The 19,266-nt window shown below is 54.3% G+C and overlaps 12 protein-coding genes across 12 annotated transcripts; 7 read left to right on the forward strand and 5 right to left on the reverse strand.

Moving 5' to 3' along the window:
- Window positions 1-327: 327 nt before the first annotated feature.
- On the forward strand, window positions 328-1,753 carry BAUCODRAFT_21843 (uncharacterized protein; the record flags this gene model as incomplete). Its single annotated transcript, XM_007674507.1, has 2 exons — window positions 328-369; window positions 407-1,753. 2 exons carry the CDS (start codon window positions 328-330, stop codon window positions 1,751-1,753), a joined length of 1,389 nt encoding a protein of 462 aa, XP_007672697.1.
- A 380-nt stretch (window positions 1,754-2,133) lies between these two features.
- On the forward strand, window positions 2,134-2,382 carry BAUCODRAFT_41517 (uncharacterized protein; the record flags this gene model as incomplete). The annotated part of the gene is made up of 1 exon (XM_007674508.1): window positions 2,134-2,382. A coding segment is annotated over one exon (249 nt), but the record flags the coding sequence as incomplete, so codon positions are not given.
- A 338-nt stretch (window positions 2,383-2,720) lies between these two features.
- On the reverse strand, window positions 2,721-4,499 carry BAUCODRAFT_102615 (uncharacterized protein; the record flags this gene model as incomplete). Its single annotated transcript, XM_007674509.1, has 3 exons — window positions 2,721-2,915; window positions 2,988-3,163; window positions 3,212-4,499. The coding sequence occupies 3 exons, from the start codon at window positions 4,497-4,499 to the stop codon at window positions 2,721-2,723; spliced, it is 1,659 nt and encodes a 552-aa protein (XP_007672699.1).
- Window positions 4,500-4,937: 438 nt separating this feature from the next.
- BAUCODRAFT_30663 (glycoside hydrolase family 47 protein) lies at window positions 4,938-8,307 on the forward strand. Its single transcript, XM_007674510.1, has one exon. The coding sequence runs from the start codon at window positions 5,228-5,230 to the stop codon at window positions 8,198-8,200; it is 2,973 nt and encodes a 990-aa protein (XP_007672700.1). The 5' UTR covers window positions 4,938-5,227; the 3' UTR covers window positions 8,201-8,307.
- A 175-nt stretch (window positions 8,308-8,482) lies between these two features.
- Window positions 8,483-8,671, forward strand: BAUCODRAFT_119752 (uncharacterized protein; the record flags this gene model as incomplete). Its single annotated transcript, XM_007674511.1, has 1 exon — window positions 8,483-8,671. One exon carries the CDS (start codon window positions 8,483-8,485, stop codon window positions 8,669-8,671), a length of 189 nt encoding a protein of 62 aa, XP_007672701.1.
- A 309-nt stretch (window positions 8,672-8,980) lies between these two features.
- BAUCODRAFT_145506 (uncharacterized protein) lies at window positions 8,981-9,502 on the forward strand (the record flags this gene model as incomplete). The annotated part of the gene is made up of 1 exon (XM_007674512.1): window positions 8,981-9,502. The coding sequence occupies one exon, from the start codon at window positions 8,981-8,983 to the stop codon at window positions 9,500-9,502; it is 522 nt and encodes a 173-aa protein (XP_007672702.1).
- A 62-nt stretch (window positions 9,503-9,564) lies between these two features.
- Window positions 9,565-12,779, reverse strand: BAUCODRAFT_63908 (uncharacterized protein; the record flags this gene model as incomplete). The annotated part of the gene is made up of 4 exons (XM_007674513.1): window positions 9,565-9,794; window positions 9,845-11,037; window positions 11,313-11,688; window positions 11,762-12,779. 4 exons carry the CDS (start codon window positions 12,777-12,779, stop codon window positions 9,565-9,567), a joined length of 2,817 nt encoding a protein of 938 aa, XP_007672703.1.
- On the forward strand, window positions 12,753-14,108 carry BAUCODRAFT_369408 (uncharacterized protein). Its single transcript, XM_007674514.1, has one exon. The coding sequence runs from the start codon at window positions 13,109-13,111 to the stop codon at window positions 13,883-13,885; it is 777 nt and encodes a 258-aa protein (XP_007672704.1). The 5' UTR covers window positions 12,753-13,108; the 3' UTR covers window positions 13,886-14,108.
- A 697-nt stretch (window positions 14,109-14,805) lies between these two features.
- On the forward strand, window positions 14,806-15,305 carry BAUCODRAFT_30670 (uncharacterized protein). The gene has a single exon (XM_007674515.1). The coding sequence runs from the start codon at window positions 15,058-15,060 to the stop codon at window positions 15,298-15,300; it is 243 nt and encodes an 80-aa protein (XP_007672705.1). The 5' UTR covers window positions 14,806-15,057; the 3' UTR covers window positions 15,301-15,305.
- A 1,218-nt stretch (window positions 15,306-16,523) lies between these two features.
- BAUCODRAFT_119757 (uncharacterized protein) lies at window positions 16,524-16,885 on the reverse strand (the record flags this gene model as incomplete). Its single annotated transcript, XM_007674516.1, has 2 exons — window positions 16,524-16,785; window positions 16,839-16,885. 2 exons carry the CDS (start codon window positions 16,883-16,885, stop codon window positions 16,524-16,526), a joined length of 309 nt encoding a protein of 102 aa, XP_007672706.1.
- A 103-nt stretch (window positions 16,886-16,988) lies between these two features.
- On the reverse strand, window positions 16,989-17,427 carry BAUCODRAFT_30673 (uncharacterized protein). The gene is made up of 2 exons (XM_007674517.1): window positions 17,238-17,427; window positions 16,989-17,158 (listed from the first exon to the last, which is right to left on the reverse strand). Exons 1-2 carry the CDS (start codon window positions 17,410-17,412, stop codon window positions 17,046-17,048), a joined length of 288 nt encoding a protein of 95 aa, XP_007672707.1. The 5' UTR covers window positions 17,413-17,427; the 3' UTR covers window positions 16,989-17,045.
- A 330-nt stretch (window positions 17,428-17,757) lies between these two features.
- On the reverse strand, window positions 17,758-18,885 carry BAUCODRAFT_30674 (uncharacterized protein). The gene has a single exon (XM_007674518.1). The coding sequence runs from the start codon at window positions 18,705-18,707 to the stop codon at window positions 18,021-18,023; it is 687 nt and encodes a 228-aa protein (XP_007672708.1). The 5' UTR covers window positions 18,708-18,885; the 3' UTR covers window positions 17,758-18,020.
- Window positions 18,886-19,266: the final 381 nt, after the last annotated feature.

Below are 19,266 nucleotides of genomic sequence, written 5' to 3' on the forward strand. Positions count from 1 at the left end.
CGCCGCAACCTTTCCCCACATGCAGTCCATGTGCCAACCACCTGCACTTCCGCCCGCAAAAGGCTGCCTATTTGCTGTGAGCCTAGGCTTCAGCCGTGACACCTCCCCATTGGTCGTGAAGCGGTAGACTGTTTCCACATCACTTATCGAAGTGTAAGCACGAGTACCGTGGCTCTCCTCTTCCGCCACCCTTTTAGCTCTCTACTCCCCTTTCGCGCTACTGCCTGCTTGATAGCACGTTCGTTGTCGCTCTGATCAGCCCTACGACTACACTGTAAACATCGGTTTGTTCAGCGGTGCCACTGCCCTTGTCCCCAGAGCATCAACATGACTTCTCTCCTGGACCTACCACGTGAATTGTACCTCATGGTTTGGCATCTACCTGGAGCCTACTGAGTTGACACAGCTTGCCGCTGTCAGCCGGGACCATTACCTTGCTGTGCAACAGCCTTTATACGCCAGTGTTGTGCTCACGCGATATGCCTCACTGATCAAGCTCGTCAGCACATTAAGCAGGACACCCGTAGTCTCCGCGATCAGCAAACAACAACGGCTGCGATGGTTCAAACTCACTGATGAACAGCTTCGTGACTGCGACATCAAGCACCTTGACCTTGTGCTCGATCGCGCAAAAGACGGTAGTCGTATTACGGGCGCGGTACTGTCCAATTGCATCGGCGCCATCGCGCGAAAATGCTGTGGCGTCAGAATCTGTCTTACGCTCGTCGGTGGCTGGCCGAAATTCCTTTCCCAACTTGAGCGCTTTGGCCTTCCAAATGTTGTGGAGCTAGTGCTTCGCCTACAGATAACGGACGTTCAAGCAGAGACGGAAGGACTGCACAAGATCTGGGACTTAGTCTTCTCAGGCTTAACATTCACCGATCTCCAAACAGTTCGCTTCCACAGATCGGTGACCTCGGGACGGCGAAGCGCTCACTCAGCCAGTTTCCACGGCGCCGCTGAAACAGCATCTACGGTGTATGGAGCTCCTGATTGGAGGTCAACGGCCCGTGATGGACCCAAATGCTCGACTTCGCAGTTCTATGGACTCCGCAAGATGAAGCGTATCACAATAGGTCATATCTTGTACTTGACCCCTGACATCATGGACTCTTTGTTCGGCTCAGAAATCATACCACACAACCTTACTCGGCTCGAGATCGCGAACTGCACAGGTTTACATCCTGTCAAACACCTCGACTCCATAAGCACACTGCTACGGCGAGCTCTCCGACTCGTGACACATCTGCAACTACACCTTTGTAAGCTTCCGGACTTTGACCGCGACGAGACATTCCCGAATTCTCAGTATGCAGACCAGATCGATGAGCACCCCGAGGACCACTTTTGCAACGTCATCCGCGAAATGGGCCACAAAGTGCACCATTTGGACGTCGCCTTGCCGTTCGTGTGTCGCAATATCTTCGCAATACCAACCAAGGTAGCCAGAAGCGCTGTACACTGCCTGGGGGACTATCCAACCATGCCATATGAACCGCACGGCACGCTTGTTGGGCGGCTGCTTGATGAAGGGGACAGGTACTGGAGAGTGATCTGCTGGCATGGCGTCTGTCGGTACGGACAGAACTGGTCTGACGTGATCGAAGCGGCATCAAACGATCAAGCAGAGATGGTGAGCTGCGAGTTGCTAAATGCGGCGGAGAACAGGGGCAGCTGGCATATTAGTGGCTGTTCGCCGTTGATGTTCAAGGTGAACGATATGCTTGGACGCACAACGGACAGTCAACCATAGCCCGGAAATCACGGCACTGCAGCGTGCTGCAGAAGAACGCGGTTCATGCGTGTGAAGAAACGACTTGTCTTTGTGCCTGGTGGGTGAATGCAGGTGTCCGGATTTGAGCAGCCGGAAGGTGGCAAGTGCGCCCTTGCCAACCACCGTTCCTTCCCGATTGACCAGGAGCTTATTCAAATCCATTGGCTGCTGCCTGTTAGTGCGTCACATGTACAAACGTCACTTCAACACTGCGTGACAGCTCTTAAGCCCTTCTCCTTCGCCATTCGAACTGCTCCTTCCAAATATCACGCCCAGATCCAGACCGATCGAGCAGACTCACACTCATCACACAACATCCATCCACGACAACTTCAACCAGCTTCAACATGGCTTCCACCAACCCAGGAAACTTCGCCAACCGCCCGACCGAAGAAGTCAAAGCGATCGCCAGCATGGGTGGTAAGGCGAGTCATGGGGGTCACAACAAGGAGCACGAGGAAGAGGTTGGCCTCCTGTCTCCGCGGCCTAGCATAGCATATACTGACGTACCACAGCGCAAGGACTCTGTCGCTCTCGAAGGCCGCAATCCGGACGGTACCTTCGTCAAGGGGAGTTCTGCAGCGAAGGAAGCGGGACATCTCGGTGGCCTTCACTCACACGACCACGACGGCCTGGCTAAGGAGGAGAAGGTTAGCGAGCTGGAGGTAGAGGTTGATGATGGTCGTCGCGCCGATGGCACCTTCCTCCCTGATTCTCACGCCGCCAGCGAGGCAGGCAAGAAGGGCGGGTCTGCAAGCCATTAAGCACGCATTGACCCTGAAGCGATTGAGCGTGTGATGAGAGCACAGGACGCAGTTAGCTGAGGCTATGACACGATGACAGGGCGGAGGATGTAGTTCCGCTAAGAGTCTCTAGAGGTAGCACTCACGAAGACCTCCATCAAGAATCTCGATATCTTTCTGTCTCCTTATGGTACCTTCGTCACTCATAGCTCGTCATGCCCTTTCGTAGCATCGAAAGACTCAGCGCATGTGAATGAGGCAGCATCGTTCGGATTGCCGCCAGTATACGCAGCCACCAGAGGGTAGGGACACAGAATGCGATGCCGTGCCGATTCCGCTTTGCCATTGACTGGCAGACTGGCTGCGCTCAGCGTTTCGGGCGCGATGCCTTCCTCGACCTGCAGACAAAGAGCGAGATTGTTAGCGATGCATGAATCGGTAGGTGACAGCTAATGTCTCGGAAAGCGTACCCATTTGATGAGCACATCGAGCGGCTGACTGGGCGCCGCTCCAACACCGCCCATGCAGTGTCCCACACCCGGCGCCTCGAAGTAGCGATAGTAGTCTTGCGCGTTCGAATCCAGTGCGAGTACACGCTGATAGTAGTCCAAGGTACCATCAGACGGAATCAGTTGATCACCCAGGCCTGTAGATAGGTTAGCATCGGAACGCTGTCATCTGGTGTCATACACACCATGCCACGTAATCATCTTGGCCCCGGACTTCCTAAACTCGGATAGGTCGGGGTCAGACGTATCAATGATAGACATCATCTCGTTCCTTGATATGCGTAGAGCCTTCCAAAAGTCGTCTTCGCCCATGTGACTAGTGTCATACTCCGCGTCTTTGAACAGCAAGTCGCGGACGTAGCTCTGACCGACGATGAACGGTTTGCCTCTGCAATTGATGCGCTTCACCTCATCGTCGCACTCTGTCATGACCAAGCCAGCCATACCCGGCACTCCCGAAAAACCAAGGAGGCTCTCATGCGTAACGCCATACCACTCGCGCTTCCCATCGCGTACAGGTCCGGCCCAAGCCGCATTTGCGATGGCGGCGGCTTCAGTGGTTACCTTGCCAGTGACGTTTCCGCATTCGAACGGCTCACCAACTGCTGCCTCGGCGTCGTACTTGCAGAGCGCGGGCGCCGCGATCACACCGTCTTGTAAGCCGTCGAGCGCATCACAGCTATCAATGGCTGCACGCCGGATAGCCTCGAGTTCGCATGCTGATGGGTAGTAGTCAAGCTTGTGCATCACAATCTGCGGCCACATTCCGGCTGGCACGAAGTTTGCCCAATTGATTGCCGGGGCTGCGGCAAGGATGCCATCATAGTTGTCAGGATATCGTTGAGCGGCCATGAGTCCTTGCCGTCCACCTGTGGAGCACCCATTCCAGTACGACTTGTCCGCAGGCTTCCCATAGAACCCTGCAATGACCTGCTTCGAGATCTTCGGTAGCTCATCTAGGGAACGAGATGCAAAGTCTTGTAGTAAGTTCCAATCCACGTTTCCAGGGCTTGGCAGAGCCCACCACGCAGCATCGCCACCGACCTTCTGAATGTCGCCGAAGATGGAATGTCCTCCGTCTGTGTTCGCGGAAACAAACCCGCTAGCAACATTAGGGGCGAGCCAACCGTCAGCGCCTGCTGCGAGGCCGGCGCCACCCTGAGCTAGAAATCGACCATTCCAGTTCTCAAGCGGCAGCCAGATGTAGTTGTTGACCGTATCATGGAGACCGGGGTGGGTGTAGGTCACGGTGATGTTGCAGAAGTCTATTGGCCCGGGTGGTGCAACGGCGGTTAGACCAGGTATCGACATCCATGTGGTGTAGTTGCGCACCTCCTTGGCCTGGACATCAATCACCTGGAGGCCGAAGACGTCAATGGTAGGAACATCTTCGCGGCGGCAACTTGGAGTTTTCGCCTCAGCAAACGCTGCCAGGCTAAGGCAGGCTACTAGTGCAGTCAGTAGACCAGACATATTGCACGATCAGATGAGAAGTATGGGAGTGGGGAGAAGCGCTCGGAAACAACACTACCTGATGGGTCAAGTGAGGTATATATGTTCGGTGATGTTAGCCGCGCCGGCATTGCTTCGCTTGTTACTGTACCCTGCATGCTACGGTCAATACTCGCCGTATGCGCGACTGCAGGTCAGGACTCGCTCAGCAGTCTCGATGGTTATGATTGTCTAGCTACTCCATGCGCCCCACGAGACCGAGCAACCCTCCACCCGTGACGTTAGAGAGTCAATGAGTTTGTGCATGTCAGCCCCTCTACCAGTTTGAGGGTCTGTCGATGAGTTTACTGGTGGACGGCTGGGGAGCTTCTGCAGGTGGAGCCGTTATGAGCGTTATTCGGTATTACCGCGCTGCGTTTCGCATGCACATCCATGAGTCTGAAAAGGCTGGCGTCATCTACGTGCGCATGGGTGACCCATTCACTCGACGTGGTTATACTGAGAGTAAGCTTCACGTGATGATGGAGATGGCGCTTTCAGCCACAAGTGGGAACCCTGCATACGCGAGACGCCATAGCGGGACAAGTACGAGCCGCTTGCGATGCCAAGTCAATCGCCAAGCAGCCAGTGCCCCTTCTTGATGTATCGCTGGCAGCCATGGATGCCGCAGTGTGTTCGCTCGGCGACACTGTATCATTTCAGAGCTGCCTGCTGGTTGGGCTGCTCCGGAGCGCGCAAGAGGAAACGCGATGCCTTCCCCGCGACGGCGAGTCCGTCTGATCTTCGGCGTGCTTGTATTCATTGCGGTAGTGCTGGTGTACACGCGAAGAGCGCAGGTCGAGGAGTACCGGGACTATGTGACGGCGAGGGTGGTAGGAGGCGGCGCGGTCCTGCGGGAGAAGCAGCAAGATCAACAAGCCCCGCTGCGGGCGACTGAGTACCACGAGTACCCGGATGCTATTCGCACCGCGGGCCCAGCTGCTGTCCTCGGCGGCCAGGAGCTGAAATCCTCCTCGTCACGACTGGCGCAGCTGTCGGTAACATATGTGACGACGGCTTCGACAAAGTCACTTGGTACGGGTGTGCCTGCAGCTGTCCAGACGACCAGCCTCCCGGCGCAAGCACTACCGCCGAGTGCACATGGCGATGACACGAGCAATGAAGTTCCGGAAGGCCGTATAGAGAATAAGGCGCCAGTCGTGAGCACGACCTCGGCCATTCATTGGACGAAGTTTCCAGAACACTTTCCGATCACTTCAACCATACCGTTGCCAACTGGCACAAGCAAGCCTTTCCCACGGATACAGTACGCTGGCAAAGATGCTGGTCAGGCGGATACAGAACGCCTGGCTATCATCAAGCAGGCAGCACAGCATGCATGGGATGGCTATGCCGAGATGGCATGGGGCATGGATGAGGTCAAACCGATATCTGGACGCTATAACAATCCGTTCAACGGGTGGGGCGCAACCCTCGTTGACTCTCTTGATACGCTGTGGATCATGGGCATGAAGGAAGAGTTTGAAGATGCTCTCGAGTTTGTCGCTGACATCGACTTCACAACGTCACTCCGCGCAGACATACCACTTTTTGAGACGACGATTCGCTATCTGGGCGGACTACTGGGAGCATACGACGTATCTGGGGCGCAATACCGCGTCCTACTCGACCAGGCATCGAGCCTTGCTGAAGTGCTATACGCCGCTTTCGACACCCCGAACCGCATGCCGGATACATTCTACCGCTGGAAGCCAGCTTTCGCGTCTCAACCACACCGTGCCAAAGCAAGGGTGGTCATGGCTGAGCTGGGGAGCTTGAGCTTGGAGTTCACGCGCCTCGCACAGCTTACCGGTGAGCCGAAATACTACGATGCTATTGCTCGCATTACGGATGCTTTCGACGAGTGGCAGAACAGCACGCGCTTACCGGGCATGTGGCCGATCAATGTCGATGCTAGCGGATGTATGAAGCCTGCGCAACTAGCGCAGGGCTTTCCTGTACCAGGTAGCCGCCAGCAGTCTGTCCCCGGTGCGAGTGCCAACATTGTGTCTACGAGCTCACAGAAGGTTGACCCGGAGCAGCAGCTCAAGGCACAAGCGAAGCTTGACGCACAGGCTGTGAAGGAAAAGGTGACGAATGCGCTCGGCTCGTCAAAAGTGAAGCGGCAGCTTGACGTCGAGCAGATAGATGCGGCACGGAATGCTTCAACCGAGCAGACGGCTTGGAATAGCACTAGGTTCCGTGACGAGCTTCGGCGCTCGCCACCGGTGATTCACGAGCCCGAGAATCTCACGGGCACGGACCCATGCGAACCGCAAGGTCTCGCTTCGCCTAATAAGTTCAGTCAGGAAGTATTCACGCTTGGAGGCCAGAGTGACAGCACGTACGAATACTTGCCAAAGGAGTACATGCTGCTCGGTGGAGCGATCGAGCAATACAAAGACATGTACATTGCAAGCGCCGATGCAGTAATAAACAATCTCATTTACCGGCCGATGACGCAGGATGGCACAGATGTTCTCATTTCCGGCTCGATGAAGGTCAGTGTCAACACTACGACAGGCGAGTATATCAAAGAGCTTGCTCCCGAAGCCGAGCATCTCACCTGTTTTGCAGGCGGAATGTTCGCTATGGCTGGCAAGATCTTCAACCGGCCTGGTGACGTGCAAATCGGCCGCAAGCTCACTGATGGTTGTGTCTGGGCGTACAATGCCACCACAACTGGTATCATGCCGGAGATCTTCGAGGCCATTGAGTGCGAGAACTGGAGTGACTGCAAGTGGAATCAAACGGCGTACTGGCAGAAGCTGGATCCTTACGAGGAGACAAGGACGAAGATTCCGGCTAACTTGGCGGCTACCAACTCGGCTCCTGCGCTTGCGCATACAAGCACTTCAGTCGCTGTGGCTGCACAAACGAGCACTACTTCCAGTGCGATGGCGGAAGTGACAGAGTCGGCTGAGGTAAAGATCCCGGAGGAGGATCGCTGGTCCAACAACCCGGCCAAGGATAAGCCTACCGGCAGTGAGCTCGCCTCTGAGTGGATCAAGACTGGTGGTTCAGATATGTCCGCTTTGGACGATACTCCCACCCGCTGGACAGATGAGACCAAACAAGGCTCATCCGAATCAAGTAGTAACCCTAAGATCGTCGGCTTTACTAAGCGCCAGCTCGAGAAGCTGGACGACTTGCCCTATGTTGGTGAAGCCGCTGTCGACTCATCATCGGCAGCAGTTGCCGCTTCCAGAGCCACCACCACTCCGGCCGCTCAGGCAACCGTGCCCTCCCCAAATACTGCAGTCTACACCCCCAAACCTCCACTATCCCATTCCGAATTCGTCCAAAAGAAGATCGAAGACGAACGCCTGCCGCCCGGCTTCGTCCGCATCAAAGACCGCAGATACATCCTACGTCCCGAAGCCATCGAGTCCGTCTTCTACATGTACCGCATCACGGGCGAGCAGTACTGGCGCGACATGGGCTGGAAGATGTTCCTGGCCGTCGACGAGCACACGACCGCGCTGTACGGGAACAGCGCGATTGACGACGTTACGAAGATGGCGCCGGAGCAGAAGGACAGTATGGAAAGCTTTTGGCTGGCGGAGACGCTGAAGTACTTCTATCTGCTGTTTGACGATGCGGAGAAGTGGAGTTTAGATGACTGGGTGTTGAACACAGAGGCGCATTTCTTTCGACGACCAAAGTATGAGTTTGAGGCATAGCGAATGTGGGCCTGAGTCTATCAGAAGGCATTGCGATCGGAGCCAAGTCCGCTAGCAGTGCAGCTCGCCAAGCCAAGGCGTTGCGGCGTTGAGATACCCTAGGTACGGAACTCGATCTTCAGATTGTGCTGCACGTTGTCGCAAACCTCACTGAAGCCAGAACGCATCAGGTGCCTTGCAGTGCAACGTCAGGAGACTCGGGCAATGAAACGTATGGTTTATGTTGACACTAGCTGCTAGATTGGCCTAGCATGCACCCTCTGCCTCGACAATGGGCACAAGATGGGTTACGAGCTCGTGATTTCCCTTAAATACGATGTCAACGCGGACAAGAACGAGTTCTACCATGGAGGCCTTTTTCTGGATTCTCGATACCGGCGTTCACCCGTCCACAGCCTCGACGTATCTTCCCATTATGCTTACGTGCTGTTCTTCAGTTTCGCCTCCTGCACAGTGCGTACACTAATTTGATGGTGGTTACGACTGGAAGCTGGCATGAAATCAGGTTGACGATAAGCCCAGTGAATGTGAACGTGAGTTTCTCGTTACCACAACCCAGCGACACCGTGCCTTGTCCTATTGTGTATTGCCATTGACTATACACATCAATCATCGCAGTCCATTTGCTATTGTCGCTAACGGTCATTGATAGCGGTTTTCGTCTACCTTCGTTTCTCATGTCGTTCTTTCCATGAGTTGCTAATTGCATACTCTACGCTTCACTAATCTCTACGCCCCTTCCGCTACGCTTCGCATCCCATCTCGTTCCTCGCCGTTGCAATGTCGACTCAAGCACATGTTACCGAAGCTGCGCAGCTCGTCGGCTATACTTTCACCACCTCTCTCCATTTGGAGGGCATGGGAAACGACTTCTGCATGAGACCTCTTCGGATCTGCTGGCCGGTATACCAGAAGAATGTCATCTTTTCGCAATTGCAGGAAGTAGTCACTGCTGATGTCGACGGAGAGTCAGTAGCGTACGAGAAGTACATATCAATTGTCCAAACCAACAGTCGCCGTCGTTTTCGTCGTCCCAAGCCCCTACCAATGCAGCGCAAGCAAGTTGAAGACGGTCTAGATCTCACCACGACAGTGGACGCCCAGCCAACAACGGTCCAGAAGCGTCGACGAGACGACAGTGAGGCCGGTGGCGACCGAATGGAGCCTCCCAGGACCAAGAGTGGCAGACGTGTGCCCAAAGGCTGCACGACCACCACGAGGAGTGGCAATGCAGCAGGGAGCGACACGCCGACGATCCCGCGAGAAGTCATGCGATGGGCTTGTTCTTTACGGAATCGCTAGCACCGTACGCTGTTGTACACCCCACGGCAAGTTACGGAATCAACGCTACCCCATCGGGATCTTCAATAACGGTTCATCAGCCACACCCTCCTCTCGGCATCCGACATCTGTTTCAACGTATCTTGCTCAGTTCGCTTGACGGCCAGATAATGTTGCACGAGACTTGAACTCAGTTTGGCGGCAAGCGCTTCGTCGTCCTCTAGCGCTTGAAGGGCTTGCGTTAGCGTATTCGGTATGCGCTGTGTGATACCTAAAGCCCGCTTCTCGTCGTCCGATAGCTTGGTCGGATTTCCTGCAGGCAGGGTTAGCAGGAAGATGAGTGAACGGCTAGAAACAACATACTTCTGCAGTCCTGCAGATTCATCCGGGTCTGGTTCTCGATACCTGCCAAGCCGGCACCAAGAATGCAACCAAGTGCCAGGTACATGTTCGCCACACCGTCGACACACCTCAACTCCCACCGCGAACCCTTACCTGCCTTGTCAGCACCAACTCTCCGCAGAGGGACCTCCCTGTTCTGGGTGCCCCATGCGATCCATGTTCCGCCGGTCCAGCTATCATCGACAACCCTATCATAGCTCTCGGCTTGCGGCATGGAGAAAGCACAGAGCGCGGGGAGGTGGGCCAACACAGATGCCATGAACGACATCTGTAGCTGCTCTAGGTCGGCTGGTGAGAGGACACTGCTGTTGAGGCTAATGTTGGCGTGAGAGGCTGAGCCGACACCAGGAAAGGGCATGGGGTGGAATGTTGCGCGGAGACCTTGCGAAGCGGCAGCATGTTGTATCAGTTGCCGGGCTTGTATGAGTACGTCGACGGCCTGTACTGGCGGCATTGGGTTAAGAACAAACTCGTATTGGCCAACGCCGGATTCAGAGTGCAATTGTTGAACTTCGATGCCCACCTGCTGCAGAGCCGTGACCATCTTCAGCAGAACTGGAAATGACTTTGTGATCTGCTCATCGCTGACCGTGCCCCAAGCGTGATTGGTGTCGAAAGGTTCGAACGTCTCGACATTATTCTCAGATGACACTCGCCGATGACAGAAAGTAACTTCGATCTCGAAACCGACCAGTAAGTCGACTTGGTGGTTCACACGCAGTTTGTTGGTCATGTTTAGCAGAAGACTCCGCGGACAGAGACTATGCGGTTGCCTATCCTCATCAAGGAAGCACGCCATCACCGACGCAATCCGACCCTGTTTTGGTACTTGATCTGCAGCACTCGCATACATCAATCTCATGCTGGCTAGTACTGGGGCCACCAGGATCTGTCCGACCGGATCACAGACAGGTGTCATATGATCGTTCTGCAAGGTGCCAAGGTTGCCAGTTGATATACCAATAGAGCCATCAGAGGCAATCAGGGACTTGAAAGCACCAACAGGCAGCCAACGGGCACGCAGCTGGTTCAGCAAATCCAGCCACTGCACCACAATAAACTGCACGTCGGAGTCATCCGCCAGCAGCACCGTCGATTGAATAACATTGGATAGCAACGTCTTCTCGGGATTATTGCTCATGGCCGACGTTGCACTCTGCACCTCCGCTTCAGTGCTATCCTGCCCGTGCTTTGGCTGTATGAAGCAGCGTCAGCTAGAATTAAGGATCAAGGCTACACATGTAATCCGATCATGACAGCTAAGCGGAAGGATCAGCGAAATTTGGAGGAGCACGACAGCTGCCCAACAAATGCATCGCTCTTAAGCCGTCGATGGAGACCAGTTGACTTCAGGCAAGAGAGATAGGAGATCCTGAGCCAAGAACGTGTGGCATTAAACCGGTGCATTCAGGGCAGAGTGCTGAGAGACAGCGATGAGGGTGCAATACTCACCTGCAGGCCGGTCGACTCTGCCCTCGGAAGCTCATTGCTGACTCGATCAGGTGGCGCTGGCATTGTGGAAGCTGTCCGAGTGCTCGGCGCGCTGTCCGATGCGTCGATGCTCAGTCCGAGGCGGTACAGTGCATTGCTGTTTTCGAACAGTATGTTCCGGGCGGCATGAATCGCTTGCTCCGCCGTAAGATCGTCCTGCTCCACGTACTGACAAAGTACCTTCTCGATCACTTCTCGTCCTTGTACGTTAGCGAGCCAGTATGTTTCGGGAAAATAGTGGCCATCGGTGCTCCACAATATCTTGCTCGCAGGTGTGATTTCGAGAGCTTGCCGCACAATTTGCTCTTGACCGTCTGCCAAGGTGATGAGTTCAACCGTCAGCGTAGTCTCGAACGGTAAGCATGGGTTGTAAGGCTGTAGTCTTACCGCGGGATACCATCGGAAATACCTCGCCGATGTCAACATACACATTTTTGTATACTGTCGCCAGATAACCTGCTTCACGGGTGTAGGGATAGGAAGAGTGCAGCAGAACCATTGGTACGGTTGAGAAGTGTTTGATCAGTGGCTGCAGAAATGCAGGGTTCGAACCGAGCAAGTCGATATCATTGTCCCCAAGGCCGGTATGGAATTGCAGAGGCTTCGTTGCACCAAGCTGCTGGCAGTCTGCTTCGAGAAGCCTGCAAACGCTGACCACGAGGGCGTCATTCATGCCTTTAGCCTCAACGCGGAAACTTCGAGCTGCGCAGTCTGGCAGGTAATGGCGGGTAAAGGAGCGTAGACCAGCTTCAAGTACCTCGACAGCGTCTCCCACTTGCACATCTAGACCAGTGCGGTAGCAGACGACGGATTTGAAGCCGACGACCTCGCTGTCTCCGATGCACGCCACAATGGCTTGCTCAAACTGCGTAATGAATGTGACCCACGCAAGGCTGCATGCTTCATCATCCGCAGTCGCTACGCCAACCGGTAGGTTGCCCTGCTGGTCCATTGATGAGAGTATAGTGGCCGCAATCGACTCGATACGGACAATGCGCTTGCACGGCGAAAGAGTATATTGACTGTGCCATTCGTAGGATTCAACGTTGGCGCCGCTGTCTAAGCCATCATCTACGAGGATAGTGTGCGTGCCTCCAAAGCATTTCTCCATCAAGCCATGAGCATCTCGCTCGAGCAGCTCTACCCTCTTCCCAAGGATAGTAGCCCAGTCTGCGGTAGACGGCAGACCATAGAGCTTCCGCAGTTGGCGAGCGGCGCGAAGATGTGGCAAGGATCTGCGCGCATCTTCTAATGCATCACCCTCTGCTTCGGTGGTAATGGTCAGGAAGTTGGCAGACTTCAGCTTCTCGGGCCGTAGGATATTGTGGCCATGATTGTCCACAACACTTTGCGTACGGATGACCCTCTTCAGCTCCGCCAGCGATGCTGACGCTATCTTCGCCATGGCTGCTGTTCATCGAACACCCTCGTGGCACGATGCCCAGTATGCAGTTTGTCTGGGAGACGTAGTTCTCGTTGGCCAGGCATGGAATGTACCCATCGTAGTGGGGTTGCACCAGTGGCCAATTCATTTCAGCCCCGCTTTCGCTCTGCAAGCCATCTCTCAGTGCTCACCTCCTTTGACTCGTCACTCCGACAACAATAGATTCACACTCGTCAAGAACTGCCATCAGGCACACGAGGGATTGGAACTTTGGGTGTTGCTCGGTTGTGTTCGTGACCGTTCCTGCGCGTGACGGGCGTTATAAGCCCATCCTAGGTATCATCATCATTATGGTACACATACTCATCGTAGGTGCGACGCGTGGGTTGGGCTATGAGCTTGCGAAAGGGTATGCTACCAACGGTTCCTTCGTCACAGGCACAGCTAGGTCCAGCCCACCAGAAGATAGTCAAGATAACATCCACTGGATCACCGGTATAGATGTAGCCGAAGAGAGTGCAGGCAAGAAACTTGCGGAGGACTTGCAGGACCAGAAAGTTGACCTTGTGATCATCACAGCCGGGTACTTCGGCAAGGAGAGTTTTGCAGAACCCGATTTCGCGGCTGAATTGACGATGTACAAAACGTCCGCAATCGCCCCTGTCTTCATCATACACCATCTTCACAAAGCTGGCTTGCTGAAGACCGGGCCTCGGGGTAGCCAAATCATTCTCGTCAGCTCGGAGTCAGGGTCGATCACTCTCCGCCATCAGAGCGAAGGCGGAGGGATGTATGCCCACCATGCATCCAAAGCCGCGTCCAATATGGTGGGCAAGCTGTTATCTCTGGACCTGAAAGACCAAGGTATCGCAGTTGGTATGGTCCATCCGGGCTTCATGCGTACGGAGATGACTAAATCTGTTGGATTCGACAAGTTTTGGGATGATGGTGGAGCTGTGACGCCGGAAGTAGCTGCTAAGTCGCTCATCGAATGGATCGAAAATGACTTTGATATAAGCAAGACGGGGCAGTACTGGGCGCCCCGTGGAGCAGCAGATATTGGAACGGCTGAGTCGGTGCTCGGTCCAAAGGACAAGCTGCCAACACCGCTACAACTGCCCTGGTGAGGGCATGGCGCTTGTTTACGCTTTTCAGGTCTGTTTCCGGTAGTATGGTTTCGAACGATTGTCGCGGTTTGATACAACCAGAACCCAGGTTATAGGGATTGCAAGTCTATGATCCCAGTCTCGCGGTCTGGAACTCATCCCGGAGCCTACGTTATGACTGAGGAGGTGGTACGAGACCGAATGTGCAAAGAGAAATGTCCGAATAGTACAGCGTTTACACAAAGGTCAGATCTGAGAAACCCGAACAGCTCACGATCCGCGCCCTGCAACACTGCGACCTTTATTCCGGGACATAGCGCCTTCCGTATTGGGGAGACTGCTTGATCGCCCCTTCCTGATTTCAGCCCAAGCAAAGTCAGGTCTCTGCTAGGAAAGTTTGAGCCGGATCATCGCAATTGCACGTGTTTGTCACAATAGGAGGCGTTCAATGGGCTCGTCTCGGCGACGATGGACACGCACGCATGTTACTGTGACCAAGATCCACAAGACTACACCTTCTACGCACGATACACAGCTCCGGGCAGGTTGCAGCCACCTTACGCTGTGGCTTACTACAAGACAGACGGGGCGATGCAGTACGGCATCAACGTGATCCACTCGGCGGCCTCCTATCACGATTACTTTGCACGACTGGCCGCTAAGAAGCACGATCAAGAGTTGCGAAAGGCGGAGCGTGAGGTGATGCTCGCGTTGCCTTTGGCATTATACGGACGTCAGGAGGTACGTCAAGGCCTTTCGCAGCTACCTCTCTCACTTACGCGGCGCACCCATCAGCGGATGCAGAGTCGCGAGTTACGGGCCCGAGATTCGGCAAGCAAAACTTGCCATACGAACTCCTAGTGCTGGCAGATGTCATCTGATCACAACCCAAGGATGCGAAGGGTTTGCCCAGATGGAGGCTGATCAGTGAATAGCGGCTATTTGGAGATGTCTTGCAGCAACGAGATTTGTTAAGGCGGGCCCATGATCTTTACCAGTTCCGATATGAAGAGCGTCTCTTTCCAAGACAACCGTGGGACTTTCTGCTACAAGGAGAACCAAAGAACCAAGTTTTGCCACCTGCGTAAGACTTGAAAATGGAGCCTGGCAAAAGCACAGTCGATAGCGGAGTTATACTCCCTTCAAGCGCATACTGACCTCGAGCTTCAAGCCCCAACGTTAGACTCCTTCCGATGACTGCCTGGCCGCGTAGCTTCTTCAAGCAGCGCTACGGCCTAGTCATACAACGCTTTTCCCAATCAATAGTGCTCACCACATGCAATCACGACTCCGTACAGCTTCAGGTAAAGTCACCTCTACGGATGAGCTTCACCCGCCCAGGCAGTACATCATCCTCGACATCACCAGCTACTGTCGCATTCACCCCCACTCCTGGAATGTCCGTTCCTCCGCGCAAGCCTTCCTTCAGCAGGTAGAGTGCATGAATCGCCAAAGCGACTCCCGCAAATGCGGCCAAGAGGCACAAAGCGAAGGTGACAATGTTGAAGCCAAGGTCAGGTGCGGTCATCGTGATGAGCGCGGCGTCTGAGGTATCGTACGTGCTTGCTGAGGCGATGAATCCGTCCAAGATAGCAATGTCACTCTGTGTTTGTATGTCGGTGTGAGAGAGATGCCACGTTCGGAGGGAGAAGACAGCGACATCGAAGCCTCTCGCGTTTGCTTATGTGTTTCCAGTTGTGCAGGTGAAGAGTGGGAAGCTTGCTGAAATAGGCGCGCCACAACGTCTGCCTTTGTGCTGTACACGCGATATATGCGACGGATTGGTGACTCATTGTAGAGTGTGCAGAATGGAGACATTCACTGCCCACCGCTGATAGTCCCAATGAGTCTCAGAAGGTGCTCAGACACCGCCAGCAGCTCGTATACAACACACTGGCGCTCTCAAATACGTTGGAGAAGATACCACGTCTTATGATCATTGTACCACCAAAGATATAGACCATATCGTCTACCACGAACACTGCCATTAGTAGCAGCACCTCTATCTCATCTAGTGCGTTGTCAAACCACTCCTGCGGGCTACGAAGGATGAACGATACTTCAGCCTCTGCAATGGCCGCTCCCATCAGTGCCATCCAGCGCCAGTGGGCAAGGGAATGTAGAGCGAGCATGAACGAGCACGCTGTGCAGCGTTCAGAGCAGTTGCTTGGTGGCGTGCACTGCTGTGGTTGCGGAATATTGCCCGGCGGAGGCGAATGCTGATGCGTGCTATCACAATGTCGTACAGTCAGAATGGTTCGAGCATAGCTGGCGGTACTAATTGATCTCGAGTTGGGCTTGTTGGTAAACAAAGACTGCCAAGGTCCGCATGGCGAAACAATCCGCAGGTTCACCAGTACACCTTGCAGTACACCCACGATGGCCGGGAGATGTTACGTGGCAGCAGTTGCCTTACTTTCATCTATGTGACTCAAGTGACTGCGGCAGGTATATCTTGTGCTCTGGGTCCAGGTTGTATCCTTCAAACCATTCTCTGGTCTTTATATCACCTTGTGGCTATTCATCAGCTGCACGCTGCGAATGCGAAGAGTCTCCATAATCGACCGGAAAGGTGTGCGCCCATGGTCGGTCTTTACTGAAGGTTGGCGGCTCGAGAGCGCCCGCTACGAAGCTATTTCCCATTCGTCGGATCATGTACTCACATCATATTGCAGCAAATCAGATCAAAGCCGGGCTGCGTCTTACTCGCTCCGGTACCTATGCGGTAGCCATATCGCCTCATCTGGCACATCCTCCTGCGCCGCATGTCATATTCTTTGTAGTCGCACTGTGGACACTCGTCTGGAGGAGCCCAATGTCCCGGGAATCCTGGCATTTTCGCTGTGCGAGATTCGTCTTCGCTGAAGTCGGCGCATGTGAGTAGATTCATGCCTTCCTTGCATGGCTTATCAAGCTCTAGCCTGCATACATTCGTCAGTTGCGGGCGAGAAGGTGTATGGACAGCAAGAAGTACCAGCAATGGCCGCAATATGGTGATTTCCAGAAGACTGTGCGACACATCCTTGCCTCTACAGGTGACCGACCTCGAGCTAATTATGTAGCTACAAGCTGATCCTGTGCCCTTCAGCACCATCTAATTCATGGAGTGCTCTGGGAGGCGGAGGCGAAGGCGAAGGCGAAGCTCTGAGCTGTCGCATAAATGCTTTGTTACCCCATGGACTTATTGTTTGGGTGGCTCGGGAGGATGATGTGGCTTGTATTCGGGATCGTTATCGGCAAGCTCACGTTCACGAATGCTGTTCATGAGCTCATACAGCTGCCCGATCTGCTGGTCTGCAAGTCATGTGGTCAGCTACCACGTGCGGTCCTTCCATTGACTACACATGTGGTCAAGCCCGCGACGTCAACTCACCACTCATCTTGTCGATCTTGCCCTTCTCCATCTTCTCCCCTCGCCAATGCTCGCCTTCCACTTGCTGTGCGTACAGTTGCCATTCCGTCAAGAAGCCCACAATGTGCACCGGGTTCTCGACATTCTTGTGCGCGTGGAACTCAGATTTGACGTACTCGTCCCCCAGCACACGCATCTCGGAGGGAAGGTGCTTTCGGTGGGCGCGGAGGAGCCGGCGGTACAGCGGAATGGGAGGGAGCAATGCAAGCGGCGGTGGACGAAGGCCAGAGCCTTGCGTCCCAACGGATGAGGGGACGGCGCGGAGTATCGATGTCGCGCGCATGTTGTGAGGTTTTCTAGAATTACCAATGCTGATGAAGTCAAGCCGGTAGGACAGACAGAGGTCGATCTCGAAACGCGCCAATGACGCCACTCCGCCGAGCGTTCCAACTTGCTCTACCTCGCGTACACATTCTCTGCTCCAGCCAGTCTCTCGCGCTTTATCACAGAAGGTAGCCGCGATGCAGCGAACAGGGTTTGTACCGACCGGTCACACAACAATGCGAATGCGAACACTTCATGAACCTGAGGAATTTGTACGCATTATGGATCGCTACCCCTGTATGAAAGCGTAACTCCTCCGACTGACCTCGCGCGGTTGGTGGAGAAAGATCCATCACTACTTCCCGCTTTTGTTCTTGACACATTCAGCGATCGTCACCGCGCAGCGGTACCACCCTGTCAGATTGATGCTGATCCCAAGTGAAATGACCTAGCGGAGTGTCTGACATTGCCGACCGCAGCCTAAGCTGTGCCATAACAGCTAAAGTCAGCTGTATGCACGGCGGAAGCATCTGAGATGGTTCGATACGTGTACGCCGCGCAGTCCCGGAACGTTGCCACACTCCAATTCGTCTTTGAGCGATTCAGTTCGCCCTTCGAAGGTCCGTCCCCTCCAATTCCAGCACGGTGAACGATCCATTCTATATCGTTAGCCTCTGTCGCTAAGTACTCCATCACGGCCTCATTGTCTTCGTGTTGACCAGCATAGCCGCGAGCGATGGTGTATCGGATCGTCCAGAGCAGAGGTGATAGCTGGCCTCCGTAAGGCTTGCTCAAGCCTCCGGCTTGATAGAGGAAGCGTTTCACACCCTGTCGCCGCATGGACGGGACCAGCTTCTTCACGAAAGCTGTGTTGATTTTGGCCTGCTTTTGCAAGTTGACGTCGCCTAGCATAGAAACAACGTAGTCGGCATCCTTGACTAGGCCATCGATATCGGTGTCGGTCAAGTCCGTGATCGAGCCTTGGCGCACTTCAAGGTTGGCGTTGCCTGGTGGGAGTTTGGATGGCGTTCTTACCAGAGCCCTCACTTTGTGACCATCTTGGAGAGCTTGCGAGACGAAATGCTTGCCAGTCCCACCCGTCGCGCCGAACACCAAGAACGTCAGGTGCCGAGCTGCCATGGTATCCTGCTTGGTTGGCGGAGTCATGGTCAAGCTACACTAACACGAAGACAATTTTGTATCGTCTCGAAAGCTGCAAGCAAAGTATAGGTCAATGGAAGTGTGTTGGTATCACCTGAAATGTGGGCAGCGCACGTTTTTATACCCTCCTTGACGGCTCAGCAAAAACGCTCGCATCAAGCAAATGCACGCTTCCATGACGCCTCGACAGCTTCGAATCGAACTCGATTGTCCGCTCCTACAACTGCTATACGAGGGACGGGTAGTTTGGACCTCGAAATGAACGAGAAGAGGTTAGCTCCAATGTCACGTGATTAGGGCAAGGTATCCGGGTTGTTACTCAGCAGCCACGGGTCTAGACCTTCCGTTTGTTCACATGTTCAGCCACTGACACCCGATCATGCCAGAGTGAATGTTTAAGACACACACCGATTGGCTGCTGACCGCTATGCATTAATGAAATGCCAGTTTTCGGGTCGCGCTCAAAAGAGAGTATGGCGCATGCCGCCGTCTTCCCATGCCAACGATCCAGCGGTTACCTGAGGCGTATTCTCTGACCACCACGTGGGCCCGTGTTAGGAGGTGC

This window comes from Baudoinia panamericana (assembly GCF_000338955.1).
Source record: "Baudoinia panamericana UAMH 10762 unplaced genomic scaffold BAUCOscaffold_2, whole genome shotgun sequence".
NCBI lineage: Eukaryota > Fungi > Ascomycota > Dothideomycetes > Mycosphaerellales > Teratosphaeriaceae > Baudoinia > Baudoinia panamericana.

Excerpts from the sequence above, each read along its gene's own strand:
- BAUCODRAFT_30674 (XM_007674518.1), bottom strand. The coding sequence starts at position 18,707 with ATGACTCCGCCAACCAAGCAGGATACCATGGCAGCTCGGCACCTGACG.
- BAUCODRAFT_30670 (XM_007674515.1), top strand. The coding sequence starts at position 15,058 with ATGACTGCCTGGCCGCGTAGCTTCTTCAAGCAGCGCTACGGCCTAGTC.
- BAUCODRAFT_369408 (XM_007674514.1), top strand. The coding sequence starts at position 13,109 with ATGGTACACATACTCATCGTAGGTGCGACGCGTGGGTTGGGCTATGAG.
- BAUCODRAFT_30663 (XM_007674510.1), top strand. The coding sequence starts at position 5,228 with ATGCCTTCCCCGCGACGGCGAGTCCGTCTGATCTTCGGCGTGCTTGTA.
- BAUCODRAFT_30673 (XM_007674517.1), bottom strand. The coding sequence starts at position 17,412 with ATGCGTGTGCTGGGGGACGAGTACGTCAAATCTGAGTTCCACGCGCAC. Across the intron at positions 17,159-17,237 it reads CAAGATCGACAAGATGAGTG|ACCAGCAGATCGGGCAGCTG; the intron begins GTGAGTTGACGT and ends CATGACTTGCAG.